At 45.0% G+C, this 23,749-nt stretch overlaps 1 protein-coding gene across 7 annotated transcripts in view; it reads left to right on the top strand.

Annotated features, from left to right (window-relative positions):
- The window catches only part of FCHSD2 (FCH and double SH3 domains 2), a 314,783-nt gene that overhangs the window by 271,982 nt on the left and 19,052 nt on the right, over positions 1-23,749 (top strand). For all 7 annotated transcript variants that reach the window (XM_089330417.1, XM_089330431.1, XM_002708714.6 and 4 more), the window contains one exon: positions 14,013-14,174. In XM_089330417.1, the coding sequence (XP_089186543.1) occupies positions 14,013-14,174 (162 nt within the window). The remainder of the gene's footprint in view (positions 1-14,012; positions 14,175-23,749) is intronic.

Genomic DNA, 23,749 nt, shown 5'->3' with positions numbered 1-23,749 from the left:
CTAATCTACTGCCACACTTGAAATCCATGCATAGTATTTTCATAGTACATATTTTCTGTAAACTTTTAGAGACCCCTCATATGAATGAATTACAAAATTTTTTGCACTGAAATAAACTTCTCTTTTTAAATTTATCTTTTATTTAATTTCTTCAAAGATTTATTTATTTGAGAGGCTGAGTTACAGAGAGAGACAGAGAGAGGTTTTCCATCTACTGGTTTACTCCCTAGATGGGCACAACAGCCAGGGCTGGGCTGATCCCAAGCCAGGAGCCAGGAGTTTCCTCCAGGTCTCCCATGCAGGTGGAGGGGCCCAAGCACTTGGGCCATAGCAGAGAGCTGGATCAGAAGAGGAACAGCTGGGTCATCAACCAGCACTCATATGGGATGCTGGTGCTGCAGGCAGAGACTTATCCTACTACGCCTCGGTGCCAGCCCCAAGTAAACTTCTCTTTTCTTTCCATTCCCCACAAAAGTTTTGAACCACTCTTGCATATAATTAATTAGAGAAACAGGGATAGCACAGACTTAGGCTATGAAACCTACAAAGGCAGAAGTTGAACCAAAAGATGAAGATATAAAGGAGGCAAGTTTGAGTTTGGTATTAAGAAATATTTATAACAATCAGCTGCTTTATAGTTGTCAGATCTTTTCCAACAACAGAATAAGGACTCCTTGAACATAGTACAGCCCTGTAAGTGTACAAGAAGATGCTAGGCAAGTGTTTGCAAGGGGCTCTTTAGAAGGAATTCTTGTTAACTAATGATTTTCAGACACTCCCACAGGACTCGAGGTGCTGAGGAAGTGTTTCAGTGGTTGTGAGGTGATGGGTAAGGAAGCTTAGCGTCATGGAAGTGATCTGAACCTCAACAGACTTGTCTTCTGCCCTGTCTAGAGAACCCCTAGTAACCCCACCTCACCTTCATTCCTGACACGGTCTAACCTGCAGCCTCGGCGATGAGGAGGGCAGGGTGTACAATGAGTAAACATTTTCCTCTCTGAATTCAGGGTCATGGCCAAACAACCACCCTGGGGTGCTAGCCAAAAACTGTTGGCAGGCGCTTGCCTAGTTTGAGAAACATTGGCTTGTGGCAGAAGAGTTTTTCCTGTTGTTTGTTTCTCCACACTGTGGATGAAGCCAGTTTCAGAGCCTTGGTGGAGCAGGAGAAATTATTTTGGGACAAGTCTCAGAAGTCTTTGGAGGGTTATGTTCTTATATTTTCCATTTCCAGACTCCATGCATGCTGTCACTGTCTGGTAACTCTACCAAACCCTCCCTCACCCCCAATGGCAGCAGTGGTATCAGGCACACAGAGTCCTCATTTAAGCTGAATGAATGGCCCATTTTTTCCATGAATATGTTAACCTACACTGTGTTAATTTAAGGCTAAAAATATGAAGCAAGGTTCCCATAACAAAATGTCTCACCTCTCCTAATGCAAGTATTTAGGTCTATATTCTAAGATAGTTTTCTTACCAAAAATAGGGGATACTCTAGTTTTCTTACCAAAAATAGGGGATACTCTAAAACCATGATGCTAGATTCATTATCTTGGATTTGAATATCTAAAAAATTTATCTTGCTGTTAATTTTTTAAAAGATTTGTTTATTTATTTGAAAGACAGAGTTAAGGAGAGGCAGAGCCAGAGACAGAGATCTCTTCCATCTGCTGGTTCACTCCCCAAGTGGCCACAACAGCCAGAGCTGGGCTGATCCGCAGCCAGGAACCAGGAGCTTTTTCCAGGTCTCCCACGCGGGTGCAGGGACTTGGGCCATCTTCTCTGCTTTCCCAGGCCATAGCAGAGAGCAGAATCAGAAGTGGAGCAGCCAGGACTCGAACTGGTGCCCTTATTGGATGCTGGCACTGCAGGCAGCGGCTTTACCTGCTATGCCACAGTGCTGGCCCTACTTGCTGTTATCTTAGTGATCTTTCTCTTAATTTCCACTTACCAGACATAAAAATAGCCTCGCTAAGATTAACTGGCAATTCTGAGGGCTTATTTATTGGGGATTGTTGAAAGAAATTTTTGGATAGGCTAGACCACAAGAGCCTTCAAAGGAATTGACAATAATTATTTTTATCGGTAAATTTTTCCTTTTCTCTTCCTGTATATCGTTTGCATTGGTTTTTGTCTTCCTTACTTTGTTATCAAAACCTACACAAAAGAGAGAAATCTTGTTAAATTTCATTACATCCTTCATGTTTGTTTTTCAAAGTCCTGCTAACAGGATTGATACATTCCCTGGTTGCTTCATCCAGTCTTTTTTTTTTTTTTTTTTTTTTACACAGGCAGAGTGGACAGTGAGAGAGAGAAACAGAGAGAAAGTTCTTCCTTTGCTGTTGGTTCACCCTCCAATGGCCGCCACGGCCGGTGCACCGCGCTGATCCGAATGCAGGAGCCAGGTGCTTCTCCTGGTCTCCCATGGGGTGCAGGGCCCAAGCACTTGGGCCATCCTCCACTGCACTCCCTGGCCACAGCAGAGAGCTGGCCTGGAAGAGGGGCAACCGGGACAGAACCCGGCGCCCCGACCGGGACTAGAACCCGGTGTGCCATCGCCACAAGGAGGAGGATTAGCCTAGTGAGCCACGGCGCCGGCCCTAGGCTGATTAATTTGTGACAAATTCACTAGTTGATTAATTCAATAACCTAATGAGAACTTCTGTGTGCCAGAGACTGATGAAAACAGTAGGCATATACTTATGAACAAACTGTTACTTAGCACGATCTCTTTGATTTCCATGAGTTTTTGTCCTAGCAGAGGCACTGTCTACAGCATCAACCAACCCAAGGATTGAAATGAGGCAACAACTGCTTAAGTTAAATTGTTTTTTAATTTTATTGTTATTTGAAAGGCAGAGTGAAAGAAAGAGAGGGAGAGACAGAGATCTGTAAGCATCCTTTGGTTTACTTCCTAAATGGCCACAGCAGCTGTGGCTAGGCAAAGCGAGGAGCCTGGAACTCCATCCAGGTCTCCCACATGAGTGGCAGAGGACCAAGTGCTTGGGCCATCTTCCACTGCCTTCCCTGGTACATTAGCAGGGAGCTGGCTTGAAAGTGGAGCAACTGAGACTTGAACTGACACTCATATGGGATGCTTGTGTCAAAGGAGGTAGCTTAACCCACTGTGCCACAACAGTTGCCCCTTAGTTAAACTTTAATAATAATATTCTTGACCTGATATTTGGTTTTTGAATTTTTTAAATGTAGCTTACTTGAGAGTATTTCAACATTAGGATATTAAATATAATCCAGTGATAAAATATAATTTTAAAAAGCTATGAATATACACATAATCTAAAAAATGAAATGAGAAGGGAATTAAAATATTTCACTCAGAAAAATAATAATAATCAAATCAATACCAGGCCTGAGTTGTGGTACAGTAGGTTAGGCTGCCTCTTGGTATGCCAGCATATCATATCAGAGTGCTGGTCAATTTGGGCTACCCCACTTCCCACTGAGCTTTCTGCTAAAGTACCTGTGGAGGCAACAGAAGATAACCCAAGTGCTTAGGCCCCTGCCACCCATATGGGAGACCAGGATGGAGTTTCTTCAGCCTACCTTCAGCCTTGCCCAAACCTGGCAATTGCAGACATTTGGGGGGTGAACTAATATATGAAAGATTCTCTTTCTCTCTCTCTCTCTCTCTCTGGCTCTGCATTTCAAATAAATAAATTTAACGAAAATCAACCTGAACAAAAACCACCTTATCAGTAATTACTTTTGGCTGGCGCTGCGGCTCACTAGGCTAATCCTCTGCCTGCGGAGCCGGCACACCGGGTTCTAGTCCTGGTCGGGGCCCTGGATTCTGTCCTGGTTGCCCCTCTTCCAGGCCAGCTCTCTGCTGTGGCCCAGGAGTGCAGTGGAGGATGGCCCAAGTGCTTGGGCCCTGCACCCGCATGGGAGACCAGGATAAGCACCTGGCTCCTGGCTTCAGATCAGTGCGCGGCCATTTCGGGGGTGAACCAACGGTAAAGGAAGACCTTTCTCTCTGTCTCCTTCTCTCACTGTCCACTCTGTCTGTCAAAAAAAAAAGTAAGTACTTTATATTTTTTTAAAAAATTGCTTATTTGAAATGCAGAATTATAGAGAGGCAGAGTCAGAGAGAGAGAGAGGTCTTCCATCCATTGGTTCACTCCCCAGATGTCTTCCAACAGCCAGAGCTGGGCCGGTCCGAAGCCAGAAGCCTCTTCAGGTCTCCCATGCGAGTGCAGAGGCCCAAGGACTTGGGCCATCTTCTACTGCTTTTCCCAGGCCATAACAGAGAGCTGAATCGGAAGTGGAGCAGCTGGGACTCGAACTGGCGCCCATATGGGACACCGGCACTGCAGGCGATGGCTCTACCTGCTACACCACAGCGCCGGCACCAGTAATTACTTTAAATGTAAACGACTTGAACTCTCCAATCAAAAGACAGAGATTGACATAAAAACGTGCTCTGATCATGTGCTATGTGTAAGAGACTCAGGTTAAATCCAAAGACACAAATATGTTAAAAGTGGATGCATGGGCCGGCGCCGCGGCTCACTAGGCTAATCCTCCGCCTTGCAGCGCTGGCACACCAGGTTCTAGTCCCGGTCGGGGCGCCGGATTCTGTCCCGGTCGCCCCTCTTCCAGGCCAGCTCTCTGCTGCAGCCCGGGAGTGCAGTGGAGGATGGCCCAAGTGCTTGGGCCCTGCACCCACATGGGAGACCAGGAGAAGCACCTGGCTCCTGCCATCGGATCAGCGCGGTGCACCGGCTGCAGCGCGCCAGCCGCGGTGGCCATTGGAGGGTGAACCAACGGCAAAAGAAAGACCTTTCTCTCTGTCTCTCTCTCTCACTGTCCGCTCTGCCTGTCAAAAAAATAAAATAAAATAAAAAATAAAAAAATAAAAAAGTGGATGCATGAAGAAAGATAGTCCATATAAGTAAAAAGCAGGAGTGGCTATAAATAAGCCAGTCACAAAAGAAAAATACTGTATGATTCTACTTGTAGGAGGTACTTTAAGTAGTCAGAGTCAGAGAAACAGGAGGTGGAATGGTGCAGCCAGAGGAAGGGTGACTGGGGAGTTGTTTTTTAATGTATGGAGTTTCAGTTTTGCAAGATGGAAGAGATCTGGAGATGGATGAAGGTGATGGTTATACAACAGTAAGAATATATTTAATACCACTGAACTGTGTGTTTAAAACAGTTAAGATGTGAATTTTTCCCACAATTTAAAACTACTTATTTTGAAAAAGCAGCTTGCCAAGAAACCAATAATTTTAAATGGTGTCTTTTTTGATGGGATTTATGCTTGTGTTATCCCAGGAGACAGTTTATTTTTATTTGCATGTTTAAATTTTATCTTATTTGAAATGTTAGGGGTTCTCTCTCTTTTTGACAATGAAATGAGTGTCACATTAACATGAAAAATCAAAGGTACCTAAAAATTTTCAGTAATTCTTCTTTGGTGTAATGGAAGATGTGGGCGATCTCAGGAGTTAGCTGAGCCCAGGTACATTTCTCCCTGCCCCAGTCTTCTACCAATCAGGTATCTTCAAGCTGATTGGATACGCATATTGGCGCCAGTGTTAGTTCTGTCCTATAGTTAGCATTCCCCAGAGTTAGTTACGCCCCTTCTACTTGCCCTTTATAATGTACATGCCTGTGAATAAACAGGGACATGTTCACTGGAGCCTGTCCCCAGTGTCTTTGTGGGAAAAGGCACTGCCGACATGCTCATCCTTGACTGTGTGGCTTAGCAGGACTAAGCTGCAGATCTATAGGAAGAGCTCTACACTGTGTGATCCTTTCTTCATGGTATTAAGTAGCCTGTAAAGTGCTATGCATCCTCCAACAAGGATCTTTTTCTTAGTACTAATTTATATCTAAAACTCAACTATTCTTTTCTATCGGCTGTCCTACAACAAGGCTGCTGGGGCTTTGACTGAGGTTGCATGCAGTCTATAATTCGAGAACTGACTTAACAATGTTGAGTCTTCCGGCTCGTAAACGTGACATTCTTATTTTCCTTCACAGTGTTGTAGAATTTTTGGTGTAAAGGTCTTTACATTTTGTTAAATTAGATCCCTAAGTCTTTTATGTCTTTGATGCTATTGTAAATTATATTTTTAAATTTCATTTTACAGTTATTTGTTGTTAGTATGTCATAATGAAAATGATTCTTATATTGACCTTGTATTCTGTGTTCTTACCTAAATCACGTATTAGTTCTTATGGTTTTTTGGTGATTCATTAGGATGTTCTCTGCTTGTGATTGTGTTTTCTAGCAGTTTTACTTCCTTATTTTCATTGTTTGCCTCTTATTTCTTTTTCTTGTCTTACTCCACTATTAAATAATGAATAGAAGTGGTAAAGCACCAAAATCCATGTCTTTTTCCTGATATTGAAAGAAAACAGTTAGACTTTCATCATTAAACTCAGTGTTGGCTCTAGATTTTTGTTAAGTGTCCTTTATCAAGTTGAAGAGAAGTTTTTTTCTTTTCTTTTACAATGAATACAGGTATTGAATTTTGTCCAATATCTTTCTATATCTATTTTTTTTAAGATTTTATTTTTATTTATTTGAGAGTTAGAGTTACAGACAGTGAGAGGTAGAGATAGAGAGGAAGGTCTTCCATCCGCTGGTTCACTCCCCAAATGGCCACAACAGCTGGAGCTGCGCTGATCCGGAGCCAGGAGCCAGGAGCTTCCTCTGGTCTCCCATACGGGTGCAGGGGCCCAAAGACTTGGGCCATCTTCTACTGCTTTCCCAGGCCACAGCAGAGAGCTGGATTGGAAGAAGAGCAGCCGGGACTATAACTGGCGCCCATATGGGATGCCGGCGCCGCAGGCGGAGGATTAACCTACTGTGCCACAATGCCGGCCCCTCTATATCTATTTAAACACATTTCATTTTTTCCCTTTATTCTCTCTCTTTTAAAAAAATTACTTGTATATTTGAAAGGAAGAGTTACAGAGAGGCAGAGAGAGAGAAGTCTTCCCTCTGCTGGTTCACTCCTCAAATGGCCACAACAGCCGGAGCTGGGCTGATCCAAAGCCAGGAGCCAGGAGCATCTTCTGGTCTCCCACATGGGTGCAAAGGTCCAAGGACCTAGGCCATCCTTCACTACTTTTCCAGGCCACATCAGAGTAGCTAGGACTCTAAGCGGCACCCATATGGGAAGCTGACAGTGCAGGCAGCAGCTTTACCCATTATACACCGACCTCCCTTTATTCTCTTGATATAGTAAACTATACTGATTAATTTCCAGGTGTTAAATCTGCCTTATAATTCAGAGATAAATACCATTTGATCATGATGTATTATCATTTTTATCCTCAGATATTTCAAAAAGTTAATAGAAAGATTGAATTATACTTAAAAATTAAGTTTATTTTTGCAAAGAAAATTGTTGGAGTCTATACATAAGATCTTCAGAAAGTTCATGAAAATGCGTATTATAAAAAACTGTTTGAGTTTCAATGTTTTTGCCCAAACTTAGCCTTTTTTTAGATTTATTTGTTTATTTGAAAGTCAGAATTACAGAGAGAAAGGGAGAGAGAGAGAGAGAAATCATCCATCCACTGTTTCACTCCCGACCCAAATGGAGAAAGCACATGAGGTGTTTAAAGCCTTGTTGAAAGACATTGTGCCATGCTTTGGACTCCCATGGTCACTCCAGAGTGACAATGGACCTTCATTTATATCTAAAATAACCCAGCAGAACCCAGCAGCTTCTGAGAATAATGACACGGAGGATGGCGGTGACTGAAAGAGCTCCAGCTCGTGAAGTGAACTCATTAGATGAGGTAGGCAGAGACTTCCAGACCGAGAACAGGCAGGGTCTGCGCGCCTAATCAGCAGGAAGCAGCTACAGAAGATGGTGACTCAATGCCCATCAACATCCCCTTAAGATTAAGGTCTGGAGTCTCTGAGGGGGGAATGAAGTAGGCAGGCATACAGGCTAAAATTGATTAGGTTTGTGAGCTGGAAGACCACACCTTCACCACGCCCCTGTGTGACCTCATGCCCCTACCTGATACCTTCGCCACGCTGCTGGGTCAGGCTGAAGTCAGGAGCTAGAATCTTCTTCTGGTTCTCCCATATATGTGCAGGGGCCCAAGGACTTGGGCCATCTTATGCTGCTTTCCCAGGCCCATTAACAGGAAGCTAGATCGGAAATGGAGCAACCAGGATTTGAACTGATGCCCATGTGGGATGGCGGCACTGCAATCAGAGGTTTAACCTTTTATGTCACAGTGTCGACCCCAATAAAATAAATCATTTTTTTAAAAGAAGAATGTATCTTTGCAGGGGTTCTGTTTCTAGTACTGGAGAACTGGCAAATACCCAATTCTTTTAGATTATAGTTATCAATCCAAGATTAAAGCAAAAACTATTTGATAGAACTGGAAAATGACCCAAAGCATGTAAAAAACTAGAGGGAAATTTCTTCTTGAAAGAATGGAACTACAGGAGTATATGTTGCTTTTTACAGCACAGCTAGAATTCTAGCAGAACCTTAATCTTCTTGGCTGGAGGGTGGATGTTAGGCAGCCCTCAAATTTGCATATAAATTACCATTTGCATTCTTGGCCAAAACCTGAGGACACTTGTAGAGAGACTCCAGGGAGCTTGGCAGGAAACAGCAGCTGAAAGGCAAAAATGAAACAAACAACTGAGCAAAAAATTCACCTATTATTTACTGAAGGAGAACAAGCACTAATTGTTAGAAAACTTGAGTGATTATATGATACTAGATAAAACAGATTTCATAAAAAGGAATATTAATGAAGAATAATTAATAATGATCCCTAAACGTCAGTTCATCAAGATATAGTAATCTTAAATGTGTATGTAACCAATAATAGAACTGCAAAACACTTCTTTTAAAAGAAGTTATTTGGCCGGTGCCACGGCTCAATAGGCTAATCCTCCACCTGCAGCGCCGGCACACCGGGTTCTAGTCCTGGTCGGGGCACCGGATTCTGTCCTGGTTGCTCCTCTTCCAGTCCAGCTCTCTGCTATGGCCCGGGAGTGCAGTGAAGGATGGCCCAAGTCCTTGGGCCCTGCACCCACATGGGAGACCAGGAGGAGGCACCTGACTCCTGGCTTCGGATCAGCATACTGTGCCAGCCGCAGCGTGCGGCCATTGGAGGGTGAACCAATGGCAAAGGAAGACCTTTCTCTCTGTCTCTCTCTCTCTCACTGTCCACTCTGTCAAAAAAAAAAAAAAAGTTATTTAAAAGTATGCTTGGAAAGCAGGCATTTCGCACAATGGTTAAGAGACTCCTTGGACACCCATGTCCCTTATCAGAGTGCCTGGGTTAGAGTCCTAGCCCCACTTCCAATTCCAACTTCCTGCTAATGCAGGCCCTGGGAGGCAGCAGTGATGTTTCAAGTAGTTGGGCTCTTACCACCCATGTGGGAGACTTGGATCAAGTTCCCAGCTCAGAGCCCTGGAAATCTGGGCCATTTGGGGATTGAATCAGTAGATGAGAGCTCTTTTGTTTCTCTGTCTTCCCCCACCTTCACTCTCTGTCTCTAATTCTCTTCTCTGCCTCTCAAATAAGTAAATAGATAATTTTTAAATGATAAGGAATTTTTTTTATCTTTTTTTTTATTTTTATTTTTTTTGACAGGCAGAGTGGACAGTGAGAGAGAGAGACAGAGAGAAAGGTCTTCCTTTTGCTGTTGGTTCACCCTCCAATGGCCGCCGCGGCTGGCGCACTGCGCTGATCCGATGGCAGGAGCCAGGTGCTTTTCCTGGTCTCCCATGGGGTGCAGGGCCCAAGCACTTGGGCCATCCTCCACTGCACTCCCTGGCCACAGCAGAGAGCTGGCTTGGAAGAGGGGCAACCGGGACAGAATCCGGCGCCCCGACCGGGACTAGAACCCAGCGCTGCAAGGCGGAGGATTAGCCTAGTGAGCCGCGGCTCCAGCCAATGATAAGGATTTTTTAAAGCTGTGAATGCTTTAGAAGTTGACACACATTTATATACTTTTTAAAGATTGATTTGAGGGGCCGGCACCTGCGGGGCTGGCATCCCATATGAGCACTGGGTTCTAGTCCTGGTTGCTCCTCTTCCAGTCCAGCTCTCTGCTGTGGCCCGGGAGGGAGGGCAGTGGAGGATGGCCCAAGTGCTTAGGCTCCTGCACTCGCATGGGAGACCAGGAAGAAGCACCTGGCTCCTGGCTTCGAATCGGCACAGTGCTGGCCGTAGCGGGCATTTGGAGAGTGAACCAGCGGAAGGAAGACCTTTCTCTCTGTCTCTGTCTCTCTCTCTCTCTCTCTCACTGCCTAACTCTGTCAAATAAATAAATTAAAAAAAAAAAAAAAAGATTGATTTGAAAGGCAGAGTTGCAGGGGAAAAGGGACAAAGAGAGAGATTGCATCTGAAATCGGATATGACCCCCTAAAATCTATACAAAATTGTGGCCCTTTAAAGTTCCCCAGAATTGCTATTGGGAATGCCACATCCTGTGAAAGTGTCAATAAAGACTAGAAGGTACCTATAATTGCTTGTTGGGGGCATATTGGTAAAATCAACCTGTCAGTCTTCACCTGGGTCTGTTCCCCTCCTCTACACAGGAGTCAACAGGGGAGGTGGCCTTACATGGCTAGGGTTGTTCTGTAAACATAGTGGGCAAGAGCGAATTACTTCCTTTATGATCGTATTTAGTCCCTTTCCTCCAAAAGCTCAGGAGACCAGTTGTAGTAAGGCGTCTCTTCCCAAGTGGGTAGAGTTGTGTATCTCCTTCATAATTTTCCATTGAGTGGCCATTGGTAGCATAATTCTGTGATTTAGCATCCACCATCCATTTGTGTTTTTAATATAGCCCCACTGTTGGGCCCATTCATTCTCAGGCTCCGTGTAGTGAGGTTCCTTAGCCACTTCCACAGATTGAGGTGTAAGGGCCATTTCCAAACTTTCCTGTGTAGCTGCTCTATCTGCTAGTGCATTTCCCTGGTTAACATAATTATCTCCCTTCTGATGTCCCTTGCAGTGGATGACGGCCACTTCTAAAGGCTCCAGTACTGCCTGAAGTAGAGCCAGTATCTCTCTTCCATATTTAACAGGGCAATTCTTTGCAGTCAGTAAGCCTTTCTCTTTCCAGATTGCTGCATGTAACACAAGGAAAGCATATCTGGAATCCGTATATATATTAACTCGCTGGCCTTTTCCCAGTTGTGAAGCCCTAGTCAATGCAATAAGCTGCGCCTTTTGGGCTGAAGTATTGTGTGGTGGTGCTTGGGCTTCTATTGTCTGAGTAAGATCCACTATGGCATAGCCTGCCTTTCTAACTCCTTCATCCATATAGCTGCTGCCATCAGTAAACCATTCGGCATCTGGGTTTTCCAGGGGCTCATCTCGTAGGTCTGGCCTACTAGAGTACACCTGCCTACTTCACATCTGCTGGTTCATTCCCCCTATGGTTACAGTGGCCAGGGCTTGGCCAGGCCAAAGCCAGGAATCTGAAATTCCATCTGGGTCTCCCTCCTTGGTAGCAGGGGACCAAGCACTTGTGAAATCGGACATGACCCCCTAAAATTTATACAAAAATGTGGCCCTTTAGAGTTCCCCAGAAGTGCTATCTATGGTGCCACATATGCTACCGGAATTTGGGGTGCCATATGATTTTACCATATGCTTATTAATAAATCCCCAATATTAATAAGCCCAAGAGGGTTCTTGCCTAATATTTAGAGAAGAATTCTAAATACCGGCACAGATAAACGAGGCAGCATGGTACATTTTAAGCTTTTATTTAGTGAGAAAAATGCATAGGAGAGTGAGAGCTTTATTAAGGGAGAGAGGTAAATCTGGGTTCATACCGAGCACTAGGAACCAGCCACGTGGAGGAGCATCTAGGCCAGGAAGCCTAGGGCAGGTGGCCCAAAGGCCACACGCCTTGGAAGCGCAGGAATACAGCAAGTTCCCACTTGGCAAGAGGCCAGGGAAGAAGAGAAGGGTGGGATACACTGTGTTCCAAGCTTTTAAACCACTTCCCAAAGGGGAGTGGTTAATTAACCTGATTGGCTGGTGGGCACCCAGGTGTGGCCAGGTAGAGGGATCAGGTCACACAGGCACATGGTGAAGGTGTAAGGTAGGGCGTGGGGTCACACAGGGGCGTGGCGAAGGCGTGGTCTTCCAGCTCACAAACCTAATCAATTTTAGCCTGTATGCCTGCCTACTTCACTTGGGTAATCTTCCACTGTCTTCCCAGGCATATTAGCAGGGAGCTGATGAAAGTGGAGTGGCTGGGATTCAAACAGATGGCCATGTGGTGTCACAGGTCAGTTTAACCTGTGCACCACAATGCCAGTCCCAAGTTGACTCACTTTTAGTCATGGTGTTTAGGGATTGGCAGAAAACTAGAAGAAGGAGTAAAAGTGTAATTACTGGGGTGAGACTGGGATTGATTGTCTGCCTATTAGAAGTGTGGTACATTGTCACTGATTGGCTGACCTTAGAGGCGTGGCTATTGGAGCAAAGAAGTCACTATGTGATTAAGACAGGTTAAAAACTGGTTTCTTGGTTATTTATATATAATTTATGGTATGAGGACTAAAGAACAGACAATCATTTCCTATCTTGAATTTGGAGAATAAGAACTTTTTACTCTCAACCTCTGTTTTTGACCACTGCATAATAATTTAATTTAAAAGCCAAAGCACATTACTGTCAATTGCCAAATGCAGCCACATCAAAAGGGAAGTTCTTAAAGCTTGTGCTGAACAATGTTAGAATTATTAGAGAGGGGCCGGCACTGTGGCATAGGGGTAGAGCTGCTGCCTGCAGTGCCGGCATCCCATATGGCCACAGGTTCAAGTCCCGGCTGCTCCACTTCTGGTCTAGCTCTCTGCTATGGTCTGGGAAAGAAGTATAAGATGGCCCATGTCCTTGGGCCCCTGCACCCACGTGGGAAGACCCGGAGGAAGCCCCTGGCTCCTGGCTTCGGATCAGCACAGTTCCAGCCATTGCAGCCAATTGGGGAGTGAACCAACAGATAGACGACCTCTCTTTTTCTCTGCCTCTCCTTCTCTCTCTGTGTAACTCTTTCAAATAAATAAACAAATCTTTTTAAAATTATTATTAAAGAGAAACACTTTATTATTAAAAATGGTTATTAAAGGGTAGCAGTGTTGTTGTGGTGCAGCAGGTTAAGCATCCCATATCAGAGTGCGGGTTCAGGTTCCCAGCTGTTCTGCTACTGATATAGCTCCCTGCTAAGGCTCCTGGGAAAGCAGCAGATGGTGGCCCAAGTGTTTAGGCCCCTGCCATCCATGTGGGAGACTCAGATGGAGTTCCTGGCTCCTGGCTTTAGCCTGGCCAGGCCCCAGCCATTGTGCCCATATAGGGAAGGAAGGAGGGAGGGAGGGGAAAGGGAAGCGAAAAGGAGGGAAAAAGAAGAGTAATATTTGGAATGACCCTAGAATGATAACCGTTCATAAGGCATAAAAAGCAATGCAAAGTTATCGTCCACAGAGGAGCTGCATAGAACAAGGGCTTGAGAGCACGTGAGGAACAGTGAGGAGCACTGTGGGAGCAAGGGCGAGTAGGAGAAGTAGTAGAAGGAAATAATTGTGTCCAGTTGTCAAGTGTATTTTACTCCAGGTTAAAAATTGGTTACTTCTGCACTCAGTCAGGGGTGTGATTGATCATTCACAAGAAAGAAAAAGTCTACTGAAAATGCAGGATTTCAGGGTGTTTTGAGGCATAGCCTCATTAGCAGGAGGAGCAAGTAGACTTTATGGCACATTAACCTCTTCTGATTCATAGGTTGTATCTGGTATGCATCAGTACCATGCCCCTGGGAAAATGCAGGTCACGTTTGCCAGTTATAACACTTGTCAGAAAGCCTCAATTCCTCCTGTCTGTGTTCTCTCCCTCCTCACCAAGGGAAAAAATTGCATCTCTGCCAAGGAAGAACTGCTGGTGAATATCAAGATTGTTCAGATTAATCAATCAGGCAGGAGTAACTTAACCAGTCTGAGGAAAAAATGCCTTGATTTCTGGCCATTTTCTTGATTTTCTTAGATAATTAAGCTGAAAGCTGAGGCTCGGCTGGACCTGCTGAAGCAGATCGGTGTTTCTGTGGACACATGGCTGAAGAGTGCCATGAGCCAGGTGATGGAAGAGCTGGAAAACGAGCGGTGGGCGCGCCCCCCGGCGGTGACCAGTAACGGCACCTTACACCCGGTACGTGGACGGGATGCACCAGCATTCGTGGAGGGTGCTGTTTAACTCTGTAGCCAAACTTAGCTAAAATGTAAAAGAAAAGATAGTGGGTTGGCAGTGGTCTGGGTTTTCTTTTGCCTATTATCAATTGATTTAACCAGTGCAGGGTGAAGAAGAGAAAGGAAGGAACTAGTGTGTGGGCTGTTTGGATTTTTAATGTGCAAGAAAAAATATATTGAGTATGCTTCTTGTCTGGACATAGTAGAATAGACAACTTAATGCTTCTGAAGTTCTCTGAGGTTTTCTGTAGTGAATGTGAAAGTAAACATCAAGAGAATTGTTAAAACAACAGCTGAAGAGTTTTGTAAAAGGAGGGGTCAGCACTGTGGCGTAGTAGGTTAAGCATCCACCTGCAGTGCCAGCATCCCATATGGGTGCCAGTTTGAGTCTTGGCTGCTCCACTTCCAATCCAGCTCCCTGCTAATGCACCTGGGAAAGCAGTAGAAGATGGCCCAAGTCCTTGGGCATATGGGAGACCCAGAAGAAGCTCCTGGCTCCTGGCTTCAAATTGGCCCAGCTCTGACCATTGTGACCACTTGGGGGGTGAACCAGCAGATGAAAGATCTCTCTCTGTGTGTCTGTAACTCTGCCTCTCAAGTAAATAATTAAATCTTTATGAGAGAGGCAGGGGTGGGAGGAGAAATGAAAGGAACACTCTTAAAGAGTGTGGCCTTAGTCTAAAAGTAACTTTAGTTCCCAGGGGCTTTCACAGCCTCTCCTCAGGGAGACAGTACAGGTAGGGTGGTTTTATAGCAAGACCAGGGCACAGATTTCCTTACTTCAAATGTAGGACTGTTTCTACTCTGGTGCCACCCAGCTCAGCCTTAGGTTTTTCGTGTTTGAGATCTGAACACCAGAGAAGTGCAGTGAGTTGCCTGCTGTTTCTTAGGTGGGTGCAGCATGCATAGCTGGCCAGACTCAAGTGATTACTTCTACGGCCACCTCCCACCCTTTCATCTCTAGCATCCCGTTTATGTCCATGGTGGCATTTGCTACAGGGAGTACTTGTCTTCTTTGCTTTCTTTTGTTTGTCTTCTCCTGAATGCTGTTGGCATATCTGCCTGGTTTGTTGCTCTGCACAGTAAGGAACCTGGAATATTGTATGTATTTAATAAATGCTAGTTGAAGAACAAAATGAATGGCTAGGAACCTGCACTGTGATATAGCAAGTTAAGCCACTGCTTGCAATGCTGGCATCCCATATGGGTGCCAGTTTGAGTCTTGGTTGCTCCACTTCTGATCCAGCTCCCTTCTAACGGGCCTGGGAAAGCAACAGAAGATGGTTCAAGTACTTGGGCCCTAGCATCCATGTGGGAGACCCAGAAGAAGCTTCTAGCTTTGGCCTGGCCCAGCACTGGCCATTGCAGCCATTTAGGGAGTGCACCAGTGGATGGAAGATCTCTCTCCCTCTATCTTTCCTTTCTTGTAACTCTGTGTTTAAAATAAATAAATAAATAAATCTTTTAAAAAATAAATGAATGACTAGATGGATGGGTGGATAAGTGTCTGGAATAGTGGCAAACTGAAAGCTAAAACTCTAATCTCAGGGCCAGCTCTGTGGCTTAGCAGATAAAGCCACCGCCTACAGCACCAGCATCCCATGTGGGCACTGGTTTGAGTCCTAGTTGCTCCACTTCTGATCCAGTTCCCTGCTAATACACCTGGGAAAGCACCAGAGGATAGCCCAGGTGCTTGAGCCCCTGTACCCACATGGGAGACCCAGAGGAGACTCCTGGCTCCTGGCTTTGGATCGGCCCAGCTCTGGCACTTGGGGCCATTTGGGGATTGAAACAGTAGATGTAACATTCTCTCTCTGTCTCTCCCTGTCTCTCTCAAAATCTCTATAAAAAAAAGAAAAAAGAAAACCTCTCTGATCTCCCAGCTTCTCCCTATATCCACAGTATCTTTTTAATGCTTGTGGCCCTCTTATGTAAAGCATCCTTGTTAGAAAAATTGGCCAGAATTTGAAAACATTCCTGAGAATTTAGTCAGTTTTTTTCATATAGCATTCTGATTTTCTAATAGGTGTACACTGGTACATCTTTTTAAAAAATGCATATGGTATATGTTTAAAGAAAAACAATCTAAGGTTTATTTTTTATTTCACTTTTTTAAAAGATGTGTTTATTTGTCTGAAAGACGGAGTTAGAGGAAGAAACATCCATCTGCTGGTTCAGTCTCCAGATGGCCACAATGCCCAGCAGTGGACCAGGCTGAAGTCAGGCGCCATGAACTTCATCTGGGTCTCCCTTAGGAACAGCAGGGACCCAAGCATTTGAACCATCTTCTGCTGCTTTTCCCAGACCATTAGCAGGGAGCTGGATCGAAAGTGGAGCCTCTTGGCCGGCGCCGCAGCTCACTAGGCTAATCCTCCGCCTTGCGGCGCCGGCACACCGGGTTCTAATCTCGGTCGGGGCGCCAGATTCTGTCCTGGTTGCCCCTCTTCCAGGCCAGCTCTCTGCTGTGGCCAGGGAGTGCAATGGAGGATGGCCCAAGTGCTTGGGCCCTGTACCCCACGGGAGACCAGGAGAAGCACCTGGCTCCTGCCATCGGATCAGCGCGGTGCGCTGGCCGCAGCGCGCCAGCCGCGGCGGCCATTGGAGAGTGAACCAACGGCAAAAGGAAGACCTTTCTCTCTGTCTCTCTCTCTCACTGTCCACTCTGCCTGTCAAAAAAAAAAAAAAAAAAAAGTAGAGCCTCTGGACACATATGGGATGCCAGTGTCGCTGGCAGCAGCACACCACAGCACTGGCCCCTTTATTTCACTTTTAAGGGTAATCCAGCTGGGGAAAAACACATCACCCACTTGACTTTGGGGTTAGGAAAGCTTGCCCTGTTTATATAAGAACAGAGTTGTTTGATATCTCTTCCCCTTGAATCTTTTAGAAGTTATAATTCCCATCTACTTGAGGCTGTTCTGATTTACAGAGTTTATGATAACAGCAGATTCTAGGCAAAAACTTGCTTTTGGCCTCTGCAGCAGCATTGTTTCCCACCAGTGAAGCCTGTGACTTTGCTCGGGATAGCACCTCTTCTGTCTGAATCAGCCTGGCAGGCACATAATCACCTGACTGCATGCTTAGTTCCTGGGCAAATCAGAGATGCACAAGATTTGACTACTCTGCTCAAAACATTTACCAACTGGAAGAACAGGCAGAGCTCGTGGTACATGGCAGTGTATTACTGAACTACCTTGTGGCAAATTCAGAATTGCTTACTCCTAACTTATTAGCACACCTTGAAAGTAGTCACCTCTCGGGGCTAGCACCATGGTGCAGTCCCATACAGGCACTGGTTCTAGTCCCGGCTGCTCCACTTCCAGTCTAGCTCTCTGCTATGGCCTGGGAAAGCAGTAGAAGATGGCCCAAGTCCTTGGGCCCCTGCACCCATGTGGGAGCCCAGGAAGAAGCTCCTGGCTCCTAGCTTCGGATCGGCACAGCTCTGACTGTTGCGGCCAATTGGGGAGTGAACCAACGGATGGAAGACCTCTCTCTGTCTCTCCCTCTCACTGTCTTTATCTCTCAAATAAATAAAAAAATCTTTATTAAAAAAAAAAGAAAATAGTCACCTCTCCCAGGGTTTGTGAAGGAAGAGAGGTTTAAATTACTGTAAGATTCCCTCTAACTCCACAATCTCATGATTCTGTGAAATGCTATCAGAAAATCTCAGTTCCAGCTAGAACAGAGAAGTTTGCCTCGTGAAGAAAATGTCATTTAAGATGGACCTCACAGAGTGTGAACAGGAGATGAAGAAGGGCATCTGAGTAGGAAGTAAGTGAATGAAGGAGGAGCCCCCAGGACGCTGCGTGCAGACATGAGCTCATCGAGAGACTGGGCACATCCTCTGAGAAGGAGGTGCTGCCCAGTCCTGGCCTGTGTTTCTTCCCTCTGCTCATTCCTCAGCGCCTGTCTCTGCTCTTTGAGCTGAGCAGTTCTATTTTGTGGGAGATCTGATGATATAAATAAGGAAGAATGTAGGCACAAATAGCTTAATGGGTGCCCAATATTTATTTGACCTGCTTTTAAATAGCAGCATAGAGGGGGTTGTATCTCTTCACACTTGACAGCTGGCTGGCTGAGGAATGTGAAGCAGAGATACGCATTCCGGGGGCCAGATTTCTTCTTCCATTGTAGATGCCAACAAAAGCATTAGTCATCGGAAAAACATGATTAATACTAGACATTAACAGTGTGACTGAGAAGTGCCTTATGGAAGATAAATTTTTTTAAAAAAATATAGTCTGTTTACCTTGTGGACAAAGTATGGAACTGTACTTATTTGGGTTAAGCAAAGGACTCTGCAATACAGAATATAGAATTGAAAAGAATTTTTAAAAAGAAGTATCCCAGAATATAGCAACAGTTTTTTAAAAAGTGAGCAGTCTACTGATGTAGTTTCACAGTTGGTGGGAAACCAGGTCCTGCACACAGCTTCCTGAGATTGGATACCACCTGTGACCCAGTCAGCTTTCATGTCACTCATCCCTTCCTCCTCTTATTTTTCTACCTTCTATGATCCCATACCCAGTTTGCAACCTAACTTTTCAAAGTATATTTATTTTAGAGTATAACTGTATTTATACAGAAAATAAAATAGAGAAGTAAATAATAGCTAGCAGGACTGGCACCGTGGCACAGCAGGTTAAGCCACCGTCTGCAGTGGCAGCATTCCATATGGGCGCCTGTTCAAGTCCCAGCTGCTCTGCTTCTGATCCAGTTCCCTGCTGTTGTGCTTGGGAAAGCAGCTGATTGTAGCCCAAGTCCCTGGGTCCCTGCACCCATATGGGAGACCCAGAAGAAGCTCCTGGCTCCTGGCTTAAGCCTGGCCCAGCCCTGGCTGTTGCAGCCATTTGGGGAATGAACCAGTTCATGGAAGGTCTCTCTCTCTCTCTCTCTGTAACTCTTTCAAATAAGTAAATAAGTCTTTTAAAAATATATAAATTAGGCCGGTGCCACGGCTCACTAGGCTAATCCTCCGCCTAGCGGCGCCGGCACACCAGGTTCTAGTCCCGGTCGGGGCGCCAGATTCTGTCCCGGTTGCCCCTCTTCCAGGCCAGCTCTCTGCTGTGGCCAGGGAGTGCAGTGGAGGATGGCCCAGGTGCTTGGGCCCTGCACCCCATGGGAGACCAGGAAAAGCACCTGGCTCCTGGCTCCTGCCATTGGATCAGCACTGTGCGCCGGCCGCAGCGCGCCGGCCGCGGCGGCCATTGGAGGGTGAACCAACGGCAAAGGAAGACCTTTCTCTCTGTCTCTCTCTCTCACTGTCCACTCTGCCTGTCAAAAAATAAAAAATAATAAAAATAAAAATAAATATAAATTATTATTATATAATTATATAATTAATAGTCATTAATTATATAAATAGCTTCAGACTTATATACCACAGTTAGTAATCTGTTGTATTTACTTTCTCATTGATTTATTTATGTTTTAATTGGTAAGTAAAAGTTATATATATATAAAGAAAGCAAGCCACTTGGGTTACCTGTTCTGGCATAGCAGCTGGAACAAACACTGAGGCACCTGCTCTAACTCCCCATGTGGTGCAGCTGCTGGGTCAGTCTTCAGAGAGTGCCAGTGCAATCAGGGGCTCAGATAACAGAATCTGTGGCACATTGCTAGCAGCACATAGCCTAGCCGAGTGGTCTCCATGGCAGGGTGAGTGACTCCATCCGTGGGCAAGGTGACCCTGCAAGGCATGGGAGGGATGCGAGGTGTCCTCTCTTTTTCCTCCTGAAGAGAATAAAGACTGACTCCTAATAAAACTAAAAATTATATATATTTGTAGTTTGTGACATGATATATATTTCATATACTTGATATATATTCCTCCTCTAATACTCCTTTTGTACTGTATTTGTCAAGATGAAGTTGAATTTGGGCATCTTACTCACCTGACATGCCACGTGCTGGATGCTCTTCATCACCAGCCTTCTGATGTCTTTGTAGTATTCCATCAGGAAGCTGTGCCAAAATTCACCTAACTATTATATTTAGATACAAGGTTTATATATAAGATATAATATTTAGAGTCCCTCCAGATTTTCACTATTCTAAATAATGCTCTTAAAGACATTTTTATACATGTCTCTTTTTTCCATATCAAAGATTTTTTCTGTAACATACTCATAGATCTCAGAAATGGGGTTACTGGTTCAGAAATCTATAGTACTTAAGATTGGCTAATTTTATTCCTCCCATTTTTTTTTTATTTGTTTGTTTTTGTTTTCTTTTGTTTTTCCAACTGTAGTTGACAGTGTTCACATGACCTCCCTGTCTTCATCTATTATACAAAGGCAGACTGAGTGTCCACTTTGCTGTATAGCTCTCCAAGAACATGAGTGTCGCTCCCCGTCTTCGTGGAGGAACGACACAGGACCCTGCGCTGTTCTTTCGTCTGCTCGGCCCTCCCCGGGTTTGCTGCTGGTTCTTCCTGGGTTGGCTACCGACCCTTCCACCTCCGTGGAAGGGCGGTTCCCCCTAGCCACTTTCCCCACTTCCGCGGGGGAGCGGCACACCGCCGGCCGGCTCTCTTGGGGGCTGCACAGGTGTTCCTTCAGATAGATGTTCCCCTTAGATGTTCCTGGTGCATGTTGTTTCTCTCCTCCTTTATAGTCCTCTTCCACCAATCCCAACTCTGCTACCCACACGCCGAGTACGCTGCTCTCCTCCAATCAGGAGCAGGATCAGCTCCTGCAGCTCAGTCAATCAAATTGGCGAGAGGCAGCTGCGTAGAAGTTGTTTCTCCCTTCTCAGCGCCATATTGTGGGAGAGCAGATGCATAGAATAAGTCTTAATTCCAGTAACTTAATCTAGTCCGAGTTGCTCCCCACAATGAGCACTTGCAGGGTTGTACAGAAATAAATTTTGACCCCTTTCATTGTGAAGAGACCATGCTGAAAATGTTGAAAGACAAAGAGATTAAATGCACTTAACCTTTGGCATAGTAGTTGGTGCCAACTGCCTAATAGTCCTTGGAGTCCAACAGGCTTTGTTTTGAAATATGAAAATTCCAAAGAAAAGAAATAATGGGAGCCGGCATCATGGTGTAGCACATAAAGCTGCTGCCTAAGATGTCAGCATCCCATTTGGGCGCCAGTTCAAGTACCGGCTGCTCTACGTCCTATCCAGTTCCCTGCTAATGACCTGGGAAAAGCAGTGGAATGTGGCCCAGTTACTTGGGCTCCTGCCAGCCATGTGGAAGACCTAGAAAATGTGCCTGACTCCCAGCTTCAGCCTGGCCCAGCCCCAGCCATTGTGGCTACTTGGGGTGTGAACCAGTGGATAGAAGCTCTCTCTCTCTCTCTCTCTGGCTCTCCCACTCTGTCTCTGTAACACTGCCTCTCAAATAAAATAAATAAATAAATGTAAACTGTTGTAAATAATAGAATGTAGCTACAAAAATCTGCAGTCCAAAAAACAAAATCTGTAGTCGCTTTCAGATTTACAGTATTTCCAAATGGGCAGGGTGTTTTTTTTTTTTAAAGATGCATTTATTTCCTTATTTGAAAGTCAAAGTTAACAGAGAAAGAGAGACAAAAAGATAGGTGTTTCACAAACTGCTTCACTCCCCAAATGGCTGCAATGGCCATGGCTTGGCTGATCTGAAGCCAGGAGCCAGGAGCTTCTTCCACTTGGGTGGTAGGGGTCCAAGCACTTGGGCCATCTTCTGCTGCTTTTCCCAGGCCATTAGCAGGGAGCTGGATTAGAAATGGAGCAGCTGAGAGATGAACCAGAGCCCATGTGGGATGCTGGCATCATTTTAAAAAGCAAAATCCATAATCAAAATAACCACACTGTTCAATTCAATAAGTACCTATTGAGCCAACCCCACTCACAAGACCCTTTGCTAGGTGCTGAGAATTAGCAAGCAGAGTGTGTCTATTGAGTTTGTGTCCACAAATTAAGAGAATCAGTCTCAGTACCAATAGCTAAGACCAAAACAGGAAGCACTGAAAAGATATAAATGGTACAGCAGTTTAGGCTGCTTTCTACAGTGCTAGCATCCCATATGGGCACAAGTTCTTATCCTGGCTGCTCCACTTCCAATCCAGCTCCCTGCCAATGTACCTGGGAAAGCAGTGGAAGATGGCCCAAGCCCTTGAGCCCCTGCACCCACATGGGAGACCCCAAAGATGCTCTTGGCTCCTGGCTTCAGACTGGCCCAGCCCTGGCTATTACAGCCACTTGAAGAGTAAACCAATGGATAGAAGATTCATTCTCTCTCTCCTCTGCTGTCTAACTCTGCCTTTCAAATGAATAAATGAAATCATGGTTTTTTAACAGACTTGTTTTGTATATTTGAAATGCAAAGTTACAGAGAGAAAAAGAGGTAGTGACAGAGAGAGACTTAGCATCCACTAGGTCACTTCCAAAATGGCCACAATGGCCTTGTCTGGGCCAAACTGAAGCCAGGAGCCAGGAGCTTCTTTCCAGTCTCCCGCGTGGGTGCAGGGGCCGAAACACTTGTGCCATCCTCTGCTGCTTTCCCCAGTGCAGTAGCAGGGAAGTGGAGCAGCTAGGACTTGACTTGGTACCCATTTGGGACACAGACACTGCAGGCAGAGATGTTACTGTCTATACCACAATTCCAGCCCATAAATAAAATCTTTACAAAAAAAAAAAAAAGATGGGGGGGCATTGTTGCACAGTTGGTTAAGTACTACTTTGAGACTTCAGCATCCCCTGTCGGAGTGCCAGTTAAAATCCTGACAATTCTACTTCCAATTCAACTTGCTGCTAATGTACCTTAGAGGTAGCAGATAATCACCCAAGTACTTGGGTTCCTTTCACCCATGTGGGAGACCCAGATGGAGGTTCCTGGCTCTTGGCTTCATCCTGGCTCAGTCCTGGCTGTTGCATGATTTAGGGAATGAATTAGCAGATGGAAGACTTTCTCTCCCTTTTCTTCTCTCTCCTCTCCTCTTTGGAACTCAATCAAGTTTCCCATGTGGGTGGCAGGCAACCAAGAACTTAAGCCATCATCTACTTCCTCCAAAAATTGCACAGTAGCAGGAAGCTGAATCAGAAGCAGAGTAAACCAGAACTTGAATCAGGCACCCCTCTATGGGATTCAGGCATCCTGAGTAGCAGCTTAACCCGCTGTTCCACAATGCTTGCTCCTACTGTAGTTTTACAATAAGTCTTGAAGTCAGCTAGTGTAAGTCCTCCGGCTTTTTTCTTTCTCAGTGTTGGGTATTAAGAGTTCTTGTGAAATTTCCATGTGAATTTTAAAACCAGTTTTCTCCACAAATGCTTACCAGGATTTTTGAGGAGGATTGAGATAAATTTGTAGATCCATTTAAAGATAATTGACAATTTAATAATATTGAGTTTTCTGTCTATTTAACATAACGTTGTTCATTTATTTAGGTCTTTAATTTCCATCAGCAATAATTTTCGGTGTATAGGTGCTTCACATCCTTTGTCAGACTTATTCTTGTTTCACAGTTTTTTTCTGCTGTTAATGATTTTTACAATTTCGATTTCTGAGGCAGACACTTAGATTAGCAGGTAAAGTGCTGTGTTGGGATGTCC

Source organism: Oryctolagus cuniculus, chromosome 1, assembly GCF_051225735.1.
Source record: "Oryctolagus cuniculus isolate XC-2025 breed Fujian yellow rabbit chromosome 1, ASM5122573v1, whole genome shotgun sequence".
Lineage (NCBI taxonomy): Eukaryota > Metazoa > Chordata > Mammalia > Lagomorpha > Leporidae > Oryctolagus > Oryctolagus cuniculus.
This window is presented reverse-complemented; position numbering and strand designations above follow the sequence as displayed.